Consider the following 14,769-nt stretch of genomic DNA (forward strand, 5'->3'; position numbering starts at 1 on the left):
AAAAAAAAAAAAGAGTAAGTTAAGGAACAAGAACTAGTTTCAGAATTTTTCACTTTAGAAATCCACCAATGAGCTGAATAAATTACTTGTTTCAAGTGAAAATTCTAGCATCTTGTTGTATATATAAAATTCATTTTCATAGCTTGTCTATGAAATATCCTTAAATTTTAGTTGATGTATACATATATAAAAGTTATGTGTGTATACATGTGTGTGTGTGCATACAGGCCACCAAAAAGGAACTGAAACCAAATTCTTGTTAGAGATGTGTAGGAGCATTGATATTAAAAGTAACACATAAGGGGCCTCTCTGGTGGCACAGGGGTTAAAGCTACTGGCAGCCACTGCAGTGCACACACACACACATATCAATTGTCCCCTTATCCACATGTGATAATTCTAAATATTCTTTTTAACCACTTGAAAAACAGGAATCAAAAGTTTTATCTATAAGATATATTTTAAATAGCACAAGAGGTTTGAATTTTGAACTCATGAAATGCTAACATAGTTTGTATTTTGTACTTAAGAAATAATTTTTATCTCTCCTTTGACATTTAGACTAAGGACCTAAGTCTGAGTATCCTATCTTTGATGATTTTTAAATGTTACTGTTAAATAACTTTGATCATTTGTAAAATACAATTCTAATATAACTAATGCCTGGAATTCTTTAGTATCCCAGGAAGTATATGTAATTGTTTGATAGTAACTGATTCAGTTAATAAGGAAAGTGGCATTATCTTTAAGAAATTTTTTTTTCATCTATTAACTAATTTTTTTTCATCTATTAACTAATTTTTTTTTCATCTATTACAAAAACTTCAAAAAAAGCCTTTCAATGGATTTTAATTTATAGCCAAACTTAAATCTATGATTTGCATCAAATTATCTACTGTCTTCCATGGCTATATTTTATTGTGCTATGAACATAAACTATTATTTTGCCTTCATCGAGAGAAAATTTAAGGTTCTGTTTTTGATGCAGTATCGTAAAATAGTTTTCTTAACCCATGCCTTTTATAGCCATCTCTTTTCATTTTTATAAATTTCTTTTCTTTTCTTTTTGGTCAACTAATTAGAAACACAAAATTCTCCAGAGTTATCAGTATCCCCGGGCTATAGAATAGGATAATACTCTCCCTTTATTTTTTAGAAGGGAAATGTTCCCCTTTGTAAATAATGCTTCAATTAAATACTTATTAGACATAACTTATACATTATACATTGTTATTGAAGCTTGCCATTTTTGAAAAAGAAAGCATCGGATGAAATAACATATGCTGAAGATACCTCTAATTCAATTGCGCTTCTGGGTAAGTTAAGATTTCCTTTAAAATAGAGGGTTTAACATATGACAGTTCATACTGACAAGAAGGAACTATCTCTCTCATTAAATTTCACTAAGAATAATGCCCCAAATTTAGGACTTAATTTTTTGGTTGGGAATTAATCATAGCATGCTTGATGATAAACTTTATATTGTTTTCCACACAGGTGTCTCATTCTACTAACAAGATTCTTTGTTTTTTAGTTATAAGGATAATGCTTTGTGCTTATTTGTCCTGATGTTATTATTTAATTTGATGAAATATTTTACATATTTTATAAAACATAAGTATGTGTCCCTCTCAGTAATCACAAAATACTTTCAACTGTAGTAATTACTAGAATCTAATTAACAGTTAGTCATTAAGAACCAAATTGTTTATTAAATAATCTAAATATTAAAATAAAATCATAAATAGTAGAATATTAAGAAGTCTAGCATAATATATGTGGGTGGGTGCCTGTGTTTATAAAAATATGAAAAAGCATCATAAAAGAACAGATGTTTCTGTTTGGGTTATTGCTTGATTTCCTAGAGAAACAATAACTTCCTAGAAAATGAGATGAATTAAACACTAGTTTCTTGAATTAGCTCTTGAGATATGACAACATGTTCCCAAAACAAATCCTACATTAGTTATACTCTGATTAATTAAGGTCTTCATTTATAAAGGAGAAATAATTATGTAATTATTCAATAATTGACCCAGCAGATGAAAAGTAAGTATCTGTTCCCAGCATTATACTTTATAATGAGAGACAGCAGAGATCCAACTGGAATGAATACAAAACTTTTTTTTAATGCATACACTAACTCTTTATATTAAAGTAAGTTTCCAAGTCATCAACTCTGACTATTTCCAGAAGACTAGTTACAGCTAGAATAGATAAAGTGTTACTGAAATTAGAATGAATATGGAAGTTAAATAAATTACCTAAGAGCAAATAGGCTGAAAACTAGTTGGCAAACTATAATCCTGTGACTCTCTTTCACCAATGGAAGCCAGCTTCAAAGAAGACATAGTAGTACTGACAGATTAAAAGTGTAAGTTTGGTTGATAAAATTTTTAACAATAACATACCTCTGTTACCCTTTTTTTTTTTTTTGCCCTTTTAAATTTTTAAATGTTTTCTTAAAGAGTATCAGCATACATTTACATGATAAACATGTAGCCTGTTTCTTACTGTTTGTTTGCTCTTTGTGGAATGGCTGTGGGTATGCACTGGTGCTGTTTCATTTGAAGAAATATGAACTCAGCTTATAATGAGGTCCCATCACCGATTACTGACTGCAAATACTGCTGCTCTGTTCTTATTTTCTAATTGCTGGAAACATGCACTTAAACTAATTATTTATAGTATAAAGTGTTAAGCAAAGACTAATCATTTTTATTTATAACTTCTAGTATATTACTTTTTCTTTTAAATGATAGCTATTTTTTTTAAAGATTTATTTACTTATGCATACAGAACTGGGGTACAGACCAGAGGTGCAGGGGTGGTGGTGAGAGGATTCACCAGAGTCAGAGCCGGGAGCAGAACAGGCAAATCCATGAAGTACACTGCTGAGGGGAGCAGCGGGTGGGTCAGGAGAGGTCTGCTGCTCCTTGTGGGTCACCCCCAGGGTGGGATCGAGCTCATGCTGAAGTGGCTTTAGCTTCTTAGTATGTGCTTTAACCCACTGCTCCACCAGGGAGGGCCCAGATATTTCTGTTTTAAAGACTTATTTTATTTATTTATGCATAGAAGAAACTGGGGTATAGGTCAGAGGTATGTTGTGGTGAAAGGATTTACCAGAGACAGAGGGGGGAGCAGAACTACTGAGGGGAGAAGTAGGAGAGAGATAGGAGAGGTCTGCCGAGCCATCTGAACCTACTGCCTGGCAGTAGGTTGGTGGTCCTGAGTCTTAACCCCTGTACCACCAGGGAGGCCCTAAATGATAGCTAGTTCTGACTCAAGAACAGGATTCTGGAAATGTATGAGGGAAGCAGTTGGTACTCTGCCCTCTATTATGAAATAGAAACTATGGAAAAAATTATCTAAAACTACAGAAACTAAAATGTTAGAGAAAGCAATGAGAAACCATAGAATTCCCCCCCAAATCTGAATAGTTTAGTTAACCCTGTTGCTGATATTTGGGGGGTAGGGGAGAATGATTTTTCAACTTCAAAGGAAGGGTCCCAAAATTAAAATTAAGAGATTAATATTGATGCTGAAAAAAAATATATATGAGTGATATATATGAGTGTGTGTGTATATATGTGTGTGTGTGGATACAGGCTCTTTGGGACCGTATTTACAAGGATTTCACTAGGGGCAAATGCAACCCAGTTGAAATAAGGCTGAAGATAATTCAAAAGTAGTTTAGTTATGAATACAAAGGAACTTCCTTTGTCTTCTATCACCACTTAGATGGACGAGTTATGCATAAAAAGCTATTACCTGTAAGACAAAGACTACCTAGAAAAATCACTGTCTATCTGTCTGCAAATTGGAACTTTTCTAAGAAAAGGTGACAAATTACTCACTCTCTAAATAGGGAGAAAAATGGTAACCCATAATTTGCCAAAATAATAATAGCAACTTAATATATGCCAGACACTTAACTCATACTAATTCTTTTACTCCTCACACCAATCTTAAAGGTACTAACTATTGTTATGCCCATTTTGTAGATGAGAAAACTAAGACATAAGTTTACAGGCAGTAAGTAAGTGACAGAACCATGATTTAGCCTCGGTAGTCTGGTTCCAGCATTTATACTGTTAATCAGCATTTTTTTTCCTTTCTGGGAAAGAGAGATTGAGTTGATTGAGAGACCAAGTATTATAAAGTGTGCTCTGTAAATATGAGTGTTTGTGAGTATTTAATTTAATTTAGTATTTAAATCTCTGATTATGATATTTTCAATAATCATATTACTAACATTTTATGCTTCAATTTACAAATAAACTTATGACAGCATTATTAAATAATATTCCTTTATCTTTCTGGCAGGTAACTTAATGAAAATACCAAGTTCTGAATTGAGGATACAAATTTGTAAGTGTATTGTGGACTTTTACCATGCAGAACCACCAAAGAAACATATTACAGGTGAAATTTTCAGTGTTCTTTCAGTAATGTCTTCATAAAATATAATAGCCAGTCTCATTTCTCTTTGAACTTGGGAAGATACAGTGGAATTATAAATACAATGCTTCAAAAACAATGCATTTTTGTAGTATTAAGCTTTGTACTCCTTTCAAACAACAACAACAAAAATTTTTAAGATTACTTATGCATACAGAACTGGGGTAAAGGCCAGAGGTGCAGGGGCAGTGAGAGGATTCACCAGAGAGAGAGAGAGTAGGGAGCAAACAGGCCAACTGACAAAGTATACTGCTGAGGGGAGCAGTAAATGGGTCAGGAAAGGTCTGCCACACCATGTGGGTCACCTCCCTGGCTGGAAATCCAACTCATGCTGAAATGGCTTTAGCTTCATAGTGCTGTGCTTTAATCTGCTGTGCCACCAGAGAGAGCCCTCAACAAAAGTTTATATGTGTACTTTTCAACTTAAGATTTACATGATGTTGTTTTTATTCTGATGCTAGATATTTTTTAAGACAGATTTTAAAGTCACACCCAAATTAGTTTAATTATAATTATTACTATTAGTTAATGTTACTTAGTAATGTTGACATAGTCACTGTTTTTCTAACACCTTATAATTATTTATGACATCTGTCCCACACAATTAGATGTTAAATTCATAATGCTAATACTATTCTCCATCATGCTTGGAAAGATTACTACATGTATTGCAAAGGGATCTTACCAATGAAATGACAAAATGAATCACATTGAAATGTGTGATACTTGCATGTATGAAAAACATGTTATTTAGCACATACTTCTTACCTTATTTCTGTAATTTATAATCAGGAAAAGCAAGAAAATCTAACAAACATTTTAAAAGTTATATGTTACTTAAGCAAGGAGTACAAAGCTAGGTGGTAGAAAAAAAAGATTATAGCTAAGGAAAAATGAAAAGGCAAGGAATTCAGAAATGATTAAGGAGATTACTAAATGTCAAATTTGAATTATTGATAGCATCAACAGTTGCAAGTTTTTGACTATAATAGACATTGGATACTAAAAGCAAAGACCAGAAATAGCAGTTTGGAACTCATCCAAATAGAGATGTAAATTGAAGTCATCGAAAGGGTTAAGTTTATCAAGAGAGAAAGTATATAAACAACAGGGGACCAAGAATGGCATCATGGAAAGTGCCTAGATTGAGGTTTGGAATAAAAGTTATTCAAAGAAACTGGCAGTGAAGGGAGGTTCAAGAGGAGGAAGAAAATTCAAAGACACCATGGAGTGAGTGTAATGAGCTAAATATTTGATAAAGGAAAAGAAGAGATGGTCTCAGTGTCAAATACCACAGAGACTTGTGTAATTGAGGAAATGGAAAGGTGAAGTTAATGCACTAATTAAAAAGTTGTAGTTAAACTTTGACAGGTCAGTTACCATTGTGTGGCCACGGTACTTAAAAGGATTGTGAGAACAGAGGAGGTGGAAGTGAGGGAGTGGAGTCAGTGAATAGAGACTAATATTTAAGACCCAATGGTGAAAAAAAGAGAAGGAAGATGGAGAACAGCTCACCTGATAGCACATTCAAAGAAAGATTAGATTTTGTAATTTTTCAGATTTAAAATTAAGTTTGTAAGCAAAGGAACAAGAAGCTAGTTAGTGAGAAATACAAGAGTAAAATTTCCAAAGAAATTAGAAGAAAATGAATTAAGAGCACAATCTTAGGGGTTTTCCTGGCAAGATATAGGCATTCTTCGTTAGGATAGGAAGGAGACAAACATCATATGATATAAGACCATGGGATTAAGATGCAGAGCTATGAGTTTGGCCTTAATTTGTTCAAGCTCTGAAAATTAGGAGCCTTAGGCAAAGCCCTCAGTAACTGTGACATAGTTAGTTTCATGTGGTGGGCATGGCTGGGCATTCAACTGGGACTGCAAGTGAAAAGACCTCAGTAGAGAAAAATATAAGAGAGATACCCCTGGAGACAGGAAACAAATCCATGAGTCTTATCATCACTGCATTCTCTATAGATGTAAAGGCAATAGGGAAAGATAAGGAATTATAAAGTACATTTTGGCCCAGTCATGCAGTTAAAAAGCTATTGCAAATAAAACCATGATTTGGTAAATATTTTACAGCATGGGGAACTTACAATAAAATGTTTAGTGGTTGCAGCAAAATATAAATTACACCTATAGTATATTCTTCAAATTATATAATACATCAAAAATAGCAGCAAGAAATACACCAAAATGTTAAAGTTGTTATCTCTAAATAGTGATATTACAGGCAGTTTTTGTCTTCTTTGTACTTTTTAAATGCCAGATTGTGTTCTTAGGACATGCCATAAAGAACCATCACAGGAATGGACAGGACCTTGTCTACAGCCAGCTTTCAAATTCAGAACACTAAGACAAACTGACAGACACTTCAAAAATGAATAAGCTGGGGGTTAGATTAAGAAATATTACTGAGAGAAAATAGCCCCATCTTAGGTGTGCAAGAATGCTCTCAATTTAATCTCTCACACTGATGGTAGTTGGACTGACTATAGCTGCATCAAAAGCAGAGGTAGTGTTCTCACAGGTGATAATTTTTATAAAACATGTCTCTAGGATTCAAGCTTCCCTAAAATAACATTACAGTCACAAGTATTTCTCAAAACAGCATTGCATTTTTCACTTAGTATTTCATTGCCTACATCACATAATTGCTGTCCTTTAAAAGCATTAAGTAATATATTGACTTAATAGTGAAAACATTCATATTTGCAGTCATGCCAGTTTCTATCATTGAAAGGCATGTCTACGACAACCAAGAAGTATTCTTTTTGGATTGTAAGATGTGTCCCCCAAACTTGTGGTCCTTTTTCAAATGATACACCAGAGATCAGCAAACTATGAACCCCATGCCAAAACTGGCCTACTGTAAATAAAGGTTTGTTGGAACACAGCTATGCTCATCTCTGTGTATTTTCTATGTCTGCTTTCATGCTATGGTACCAGAGTTGAGCATTTGAGACTAAAACCTCACAACCTGTAAAGTCAAATACTTACTACCTGGTCTTTTATATAAAAAGTCAGCCTATCCCTGAGCCATTTTAAAACATCACATACTTCAAAAAACTTTTGTTTTCACTGTGTTGTAAATTACTCATTATTTTGTCTGAATGTAAATTGTTATGATGTGAAATACTGTAGAAATTTACTAACTGAATGTCATTAGGTTACCAGCAAGCTAGTTCCTCATATAAGATACAAATGGCCGAAGTTGGAGGATTAGCAAAAACAATGGTCCAGTCAATGGCCTTGCTTGAAAATCAACTTGTTGAGAAACTTTGGGTTCTTAAAGCTCTGCAACATCTCTCAACCTCTGGTCTGTATATTATTAAATCTGAATACTTTTATCTTTTACATTCTTGTTACTATCTAATAATTTCAAGAGTACATGATATAATTTTCAAAATTTATTTTCAGAAGTTAATTGTACCTTAATGATGAAAGCGCAGGCAGCCAGTGAAATCTGTGCTCACCTCAATGACCCAGATCCTTCCGGACAGCTCCTATTTCGTTCATCAGAAATACTTTGGAACTTACTGGAAAAGTCTTCAAAGGAAGAAATCATACAACAACTCAGTAACTTGGAATGTTTGCTGTAAGTATATGTGATTAGATATAATTAGGCTTTAATTTAAAATGATACTAAATGATACTAATGACGTATCTAACATCTTTACTTGAATTTGTATTTGTTTTTGATTCATGGAATGGCTAATGTTTCAGAATATCTTTTTGTGTGTGTGCATGATAGAAAAATGCATCTGCATAATAATACCATTTTTTTTCTATGTGGAAGGCTTTTAGAATAGCTTGTTAATAAGATTAAATTGTATTTTTGAATATGTATAAGTAAAATCAGACATTTCAAAGAACTATTTTACTTAAACCTTAATGTACTTATTAATTTACAAGTAGTATAGTAGCCATTAGTAATAAAACATGAGTGAGTCTTTTAGTTATTATTCACTTATTATCTATTCTGTGCCAAGGTCAGTACTCAGCTGTACAAGTACAACTGGAAACAATGCAGACTAGTCTCTACTTTCATGAAATTTGCATTACTTTATGAGAGATGTAAATAAGACAACTACTAGATACCACATTAAATGTTATGAGAGACTTTTTTTCAAGATGCTACATGTTCTCCAGAAGAGGGTGAATCATACATTTTTGTTTGCAAGTAACTAAACATTGAACCTAACTGATCTAAGTCATACAAGAAATTTACAGGCTCATATAACTACAAAGTCAAGAATAAAACTGGTTTCATGCACAGCTATAGCCAAGACTCAGCAAATATCAGGACTTGAACCCTCTATCTCTCTGCACTGTTTTCTTTGGTATTGGCTTTATTTCAAAGGTCCATGTGATGAGACCTAAGTTTATATCATCTCAATCCCAAAACAAGCAGAAGAAAAGACTTGCTATTTATTTTTAAAAGTAAACATCACATTAAATTCCTCTTGGCCCTGAGTGGTCTAGTGTTGCCCATATGCCTGCTACAAAGTGAATTACTAGGCACAGAGAAAAAATGGCTAAGAGGAAACTGAAGATCACAAGATCAAATGTAGAAGAAGAGTGAATCCCTAAATAAAAATAAGGATACTGTTATCGTAAAAAAAGGCAAGTGATGCTTAAGAGGCAAAGCAACAAGTGCCAGTTACTCAAGGAGCCTAATTCAGACTGGGAGAATTAATAAATACTTCCTAGTGAAGCCTAATCTGTACTAAAATGATAAATAAAATTTAGCAGTACAGAAAACTACTGCATGCAGAGACCATCCTAGACAGGGAAAACATGAGAATAGACACATTCTAATAGAATTTAGCCAATTCAAGAACTGAAAGAAATTCTGTATTGTGAGGGCAGGAAGTACAGGGTAGAATAGTGAGAGATGATGCTAGCAATGTCAGTAGAGGGCTACAACATGAAAGGCCTCATATGCCCTGGTAAGGAGGTGAAGAACTAAATCAAAGAGGAGACTTTATGAATTTAATAGTTTTAAGGAGGAAAGTGATATGCTTGCATCTTTATTTTAGATTAGTCACTTTGATCACAATGTAGGGGTTGGGTTGGTGGATTCTTAATCTGATGCACAGTGAATTGGAGGCAACTGGGAATTTCCAAATTCCACATGGAAATGTGGAAAAAATTGGAAATACATTGAAAGGTATAGTATGATATAAAAAGGGGGATTTTGTTGATAGACACTTAAGTAATATTTCTATGGAAATAAGGTTTTAAAGGTGCAATTTTACTTTCTAGGGCTTTGAAGGAAGTATTTAAAAATCTCGTTATAAAAGGTTTTAGTCATTACGATCGTCAGCTTAGAAACGATATATTAGTAATCACTACAATTATTGCTCAAAATCCTGGAGCACCAATGATTGTAAGTATTGACCAAATTGCATTAATTTTAATTGTGGACGTTGTGGGGATGAGGATAGTTAACTATATTGTAACTTTTATGTGCTTTGTCCTTATGTCATGTTCTGTTCTAATGTCACGATGGTCCCCGCTATACTCATTACTTCACAAATTCTTATTTGCATTCCTTTAGAAGCTTAAGCCCCTCTTAGTAGTTTATAATTTACTAATGTATAATGCATTTCTGTGCTTCCTGGTGTTTTATGCTTCTACCTGGTATCATTAGCTTTGCTCTGAAGAACCCCCTTTACCATTTCCTGTGATTCATATCTTTACTTTTGGCAACAGATTCTATGAGTTTCTTTTATGTTAAAATATCTTTACTTTTCCTTAATTCTTAAAATCTGTGTTCACAGAATATAATAATTCAAATAGTTTTTTTTTTCCTTTTATCTCTTTAGAGATTTCTGTCTTATGGTCACCATTGTTTCTAAAGAGAAGTATTCAATATTTCAAATTATTGTGCACAATATATCATTTTGTTCTGTGTGGTTTTCATGACCTCCACACTATCTTTGGTTTTTAGCCCTTTTTCTGTGATATGTCAGGTTGTGATATTCCTTGTATTTATCCTGCTTGAATTTCATAGAACTTCCTGAATTTGTCAAGTTATATCTTTTACTAAATTTGGAGAATATCTGGTCTTTGTTTTTCAAGTGTTTTTCAGCCCCCTTTTCTTTTTTCCTCTGCTTCGGGAACTCTGATTACATAGCATCAGGCTATCTTCACCTTTTCTTCCAACCATTTTTCTTCAGATTGTATATTTTACATTGGTCTACATATTCAATTCGCTGACTTTTGTTTCTGTCATCTCCATGTGTTATTAATCCCATCCAGAACATTTCTGTTTCAGATGTTATATTTTCAATTTTAGAAGTCCCTTTTTATAGTTTTTACTTTTCTGCTGAGAGTTTGTCTTTCCATTCATGATAAGTATCTTTATTGTGCTTCTTGTTTACTTCTCTGAAAAGTAATTACTTGCTTTTTGTATTAATAGGTAATTAGTTTGCCTAGGCCCTATAGTAAATGACAACTTGATTTTCAGTTCCTTTAGTCTGACCTGGAATGGTTTAACATTTCTTGATTTAGCTTGGTGCAGTTTCCAGCCAGACATTTGGGAAGTTATACACAGTATTTGGTTCTCCAACCCACTATAATTATAGGTTTCCTCTGAGTTTAAGCATTCCCAAAAGGTGCAAATGAGGGCCTGGTGTCATTTTAAAAACCACTGAAAAGAAAAAAATAGGGGATATCATGCTGTGCCATTTCCTTCTTTAAAGTCCTGACTCTCTTCTAGTATCTGCTTGGTTTTGGTCACAAGATGTTTTCGTATTTTATTTAGCATTTATAACTATTACCTGAAAAAGGGTTTCTTAGAGAAGCTACTCAGCCATACCAGAAACTGAGTCAGTCTTCTCATATTTTATAGTATAATAATCATTGAATGATTGACAATCTGGACTTGAGGTCTTTGGCAACAATAATCACATAATTTATGGTTTCTAAGTTATATTTAAAGGATATTCAGCACTGAAGTCCCAATCTTATATCAATAGACATCAATTGGTCCTAAAAAGAATGAAGAGGCAAGGAATTCATACTGCACAAATGTGAGAGGAAATTGACTCTGGCTACTGAAACTTGAGATCTCTTCTAGAGTTGGTGGGGAGAAATCAGGTTTAGTCAGAAATCAGCCAGCCTGAGATCATTGCAGACTACTGTCTCATAATTGGGGAAAAGCTGGGATATACTTGGGACAATATTAGGACAGAGAAGCTAGCAGTCTTTGCTACAGAAATAGATAGAGAATTCTGGAAACTGCATTCATGCCCCTTTTTCTTCCAACTTTGGTCTTCACCTAGTCTGTCAAAAGCATGGTTGGCATGCTTTTAACTATAGTGATGAATAATGTAATATCTAAAGCCAAACTAGAATATCTGTATCAAGGAGTTCCCTCATGCTAAAATGTTTCCAACTTTTGACATTACAGAGTGGTTGGGTAGGGATAGGTTCAGGAGCCCCTTAAGAAGAAAACCTGTTGAAAATAACAGTGTTTCCCTCCATTTATTTTGTCACTTGAAGGTAAAGATAATGAATTATATAAGTAATCTGTAGGTTTCAAATATATAGGTTCTTACCATATTTTAAACAATATCTTATAACATATTCATTGAATAGTATAAAATTCTTAGAACTTACAAAAATAAGTTTAAAAGTATAGACAAATACCAGTTTATCTGGCTGTATGCTTTTTTTCTGGTTTTTACACCTTGCTTTTGGAATTTAAATGAGTGAAAATAGGGAAAACTAATAAACATCCTTAAATATTCATAAATATAGGATATCTGTCTTAATTTTCATTTAATTAACTTATCCTTTTATTTGTTTGTTTTATATTTATATTAGGAATGTGGCTTTACCAAGGACTTGATACTATTTGCAACCTTTAGTGAAGGTAAAAACCATAAAGCTTTCAACTTTTAATTATCTTGATAAGTCCTATTCATGATTTTAGCTTTTTTGTTTCTTTTTTTCTCCCTCACAGTGAAAAGTCAAAATCCTTTGGTAAAAGGTATTAAACTTTCTAATTCCTATGAAGATTTTGAGTTGAAGAAGTTGTTGTTCAATATAATTGTGATCTTGAGTAGAGATTTGCCTACTGTACAGGTAAAGAATAATTAAAATGAAAACTAAAATCACTTCACTTTGTAATAGTTTTCTTTTAAAAGTCATATTGTAAATCTTTTATTAGCCATATGTTTACTATAGAAAATAGTGATCTTTTATTGGTCAGAATTTTACCTTGAAAACTTGAAAAGTTTGCCTTCGCTTATCTATTAATAAACATGGGACTGGCTTAAATCTAAACCATATAAACCAAAGAAAAACAAAAGAACCTTAGCAATTAATGTATATATTTATATCTTCTGAATAAGAGAACATAAGTTGAAAAAAAGGTCATCTAGACATATTTCTGAACATAGTATAAGTGATGTTTTAATGCTGAAGGAAATTGCTAACTTCTGTGCTGCCAATCTCAAACTTTTATGAACATGATTTTTCCTCCACACAAACCTACCATCTTTATTATCTTAATACTTTATTTCCTACATAACCATATGATATTATAGCAGCATAATGTTATATGATGATGAAGAACACTGGAATTTCATTTCTCTCTTTTCACCTACTAGCTATGAGGCCTTGCTACAATTGCCTAACTTTCCGAGGTTTGTTTCTTCCTCTGCAAAAGAAAGGTAGTAATATTTTCACCTTGCCCACAAGGTTGGTGTGAGCATTGCAACTTATAATATGATACCAAAAAATTCATTGGTTCAGTTATTTGCTACCTTAAATGAAATTTCTTTGTTATTCTAAAACTCAAGTTCCAAGGAGTTACCATGAAAAATAAGTGGGAATTTCTTCTACCAATGTAATATCAATGATAATATAAAGGTGGTATAGTTAAGGCTTTCATTTTGTGGAATTCAATGTTATCACTTTCTAGCCATATCAGTGGTTTATTTTTTTCTAAAACCCAGATAGCTCAACTTCAAAATAGGGATACCACCTGTCTTATAGGATTATTATGAGAAGTAAATGAGCTCAAATTTCCTTAGTAATGACACTTTGAGGACTATGTACTGAACTATGCTAAAAAAAATCTTTGCAGTTTTAACTTTATTACTTACATCAAATATATATATATACTAAATAATCAAAAATAGTGTGATATTGGGATAAAAACAGAGTTTTCCTCATATTATATTCTTGCCTACTCTGTCATTAATTACTTGTCCCTGTATACAGGGATTTATTTTTGGGCTCTATATTCTGTTCTATTAACCTGTAACTCTTTTTTCAATAAATGGTATTGGAGAGACTGAACTACTATTTTAAACCGCACACAAAAATTAACTGAAAAGACTTGATTATCTGAAGTAATATTTGAAGCCATAAAACTCCTAGAAGAAAACATAAGCAGTAAGCTCCTTCACATTCATCTTAATGGTGCTTTTATTGAAAATTTTCCAAAGGCAAGAGAAACAAAAGCAAAACATAGACAAATGGGATTACATCAAACTAAAATGCTTCATAGTAAAGGAAATCTACAAAGCAAAAAGACAATCTACTGGATGGGAGAAGATATTCCCAAATAATTTATAAGTATTAGCAAAATATATAAAGAACACATACAACTCAAGAACAAACAATATTTTAAAATGGACAGAGGATCTAAATAGACATTATTCCAAGAGGGCCTATGGATGCTCAACAGGCACAAGAAAGTTATTCAATATCATGAATCATCAGAGAAATGCAAATTAAAAATCACAAGGAAATATCACCTTGCATCTGTCAGAATGGCTATCACCTAAAAGAAGAAATAACAAGTATTGGCAAGGATGTACACTATAGGAATGTACACAGTAGGAATGGACTTTGATACAGCCATGATGGAAAACAGTATGGAGGTTCTCAAATACTTAAAAATAGACAACTACACACCCAGCAGTTCTATTTCTGTGTCTTCAGTCATAGAGAACAAAGACACTATTCAAAAAGATATAGGTACTTCTATGTTCACTGCAGCAGTGTTCACAATAGCAAAGACATATGAACAACCTATAGTTATTGAAGAGGTGGAATGGGGTGGAATGTCATGCAGCCAATAAAAAGACTATAATCTGGGCCTTCCTGGTGGTGCAAAGGCTTAAAGTGCAGCACTGCTACACTAGTACAACTGCTTCAGAGGAGTTTGATCTCCTGCCAGGAAGCTGACCTATATGGCACAGCAGAACTCTCCTGTCTCCCCAGCTGCTTCTTCAGCAGTGTATTTCAGTACCGCTGCCTGTTCTGCTCCCCACTCTATCTC

The 14,769-nt window shown here is 33.2% G+C and overlaps 1 protein-coding gene across 2 annotated transcripts in view; it reads left to right on the forward strand.

Annotated features, from left to right (window-relative positions):
- The window catches only part of CFAP69 (cilia and flagella associated protein 69), a 54,769-nt gene that overhangs the window by 14,040 nt on the left and 25,960 nt on the right, over nt 1-14,769 (forward strand). For both annotated transcript variants that reach the window (XM_012720708.1, XM_012720709.1), the window contains exons 5-11: nt 1,240-1,316; nt 4,327-4,425; nt 7,633-7,782; nt 7,884-8,061; nt 9,732-9,855; nt 12,300-12,348; nt 12,439-12,560. In XM_012720708.1, the coding sequence (XP_012576162.1) occupies nt 1,240-1,316; nt 4,327-4,425; nt 7,633-7,782; nt 7,884-8,061; nt 9,732-9,855; nt 12,300-12,348; nt 12,439-12,560 (799 nt within the window). The remainder of the gene's footprint in view (nt 1-1,239; nt 1,317-4,326; nt 4,426-7,632; nt 7,783-7,883; nt 8,062-9,731; nt 9,856-12,299; nt 12,349-12,438; nt 12,561-14,769) is intronic.

The sequence above is a fragment of the Condylura cristata genome, unplaced genomic scaffold (genome assembly GCF_000260355.1).
Source record: "Condylura cristata isolate star-nosed mole 26May11 unplaced genomic scaffold, ConCri1.0 scaffold00005, whole genome shotgun sequence".
NCBI lineage: Eukaryota > Metazoa > Chordata > Mammalia > Eulipotyphla > Talpidae > Condylura > Condylura cristata.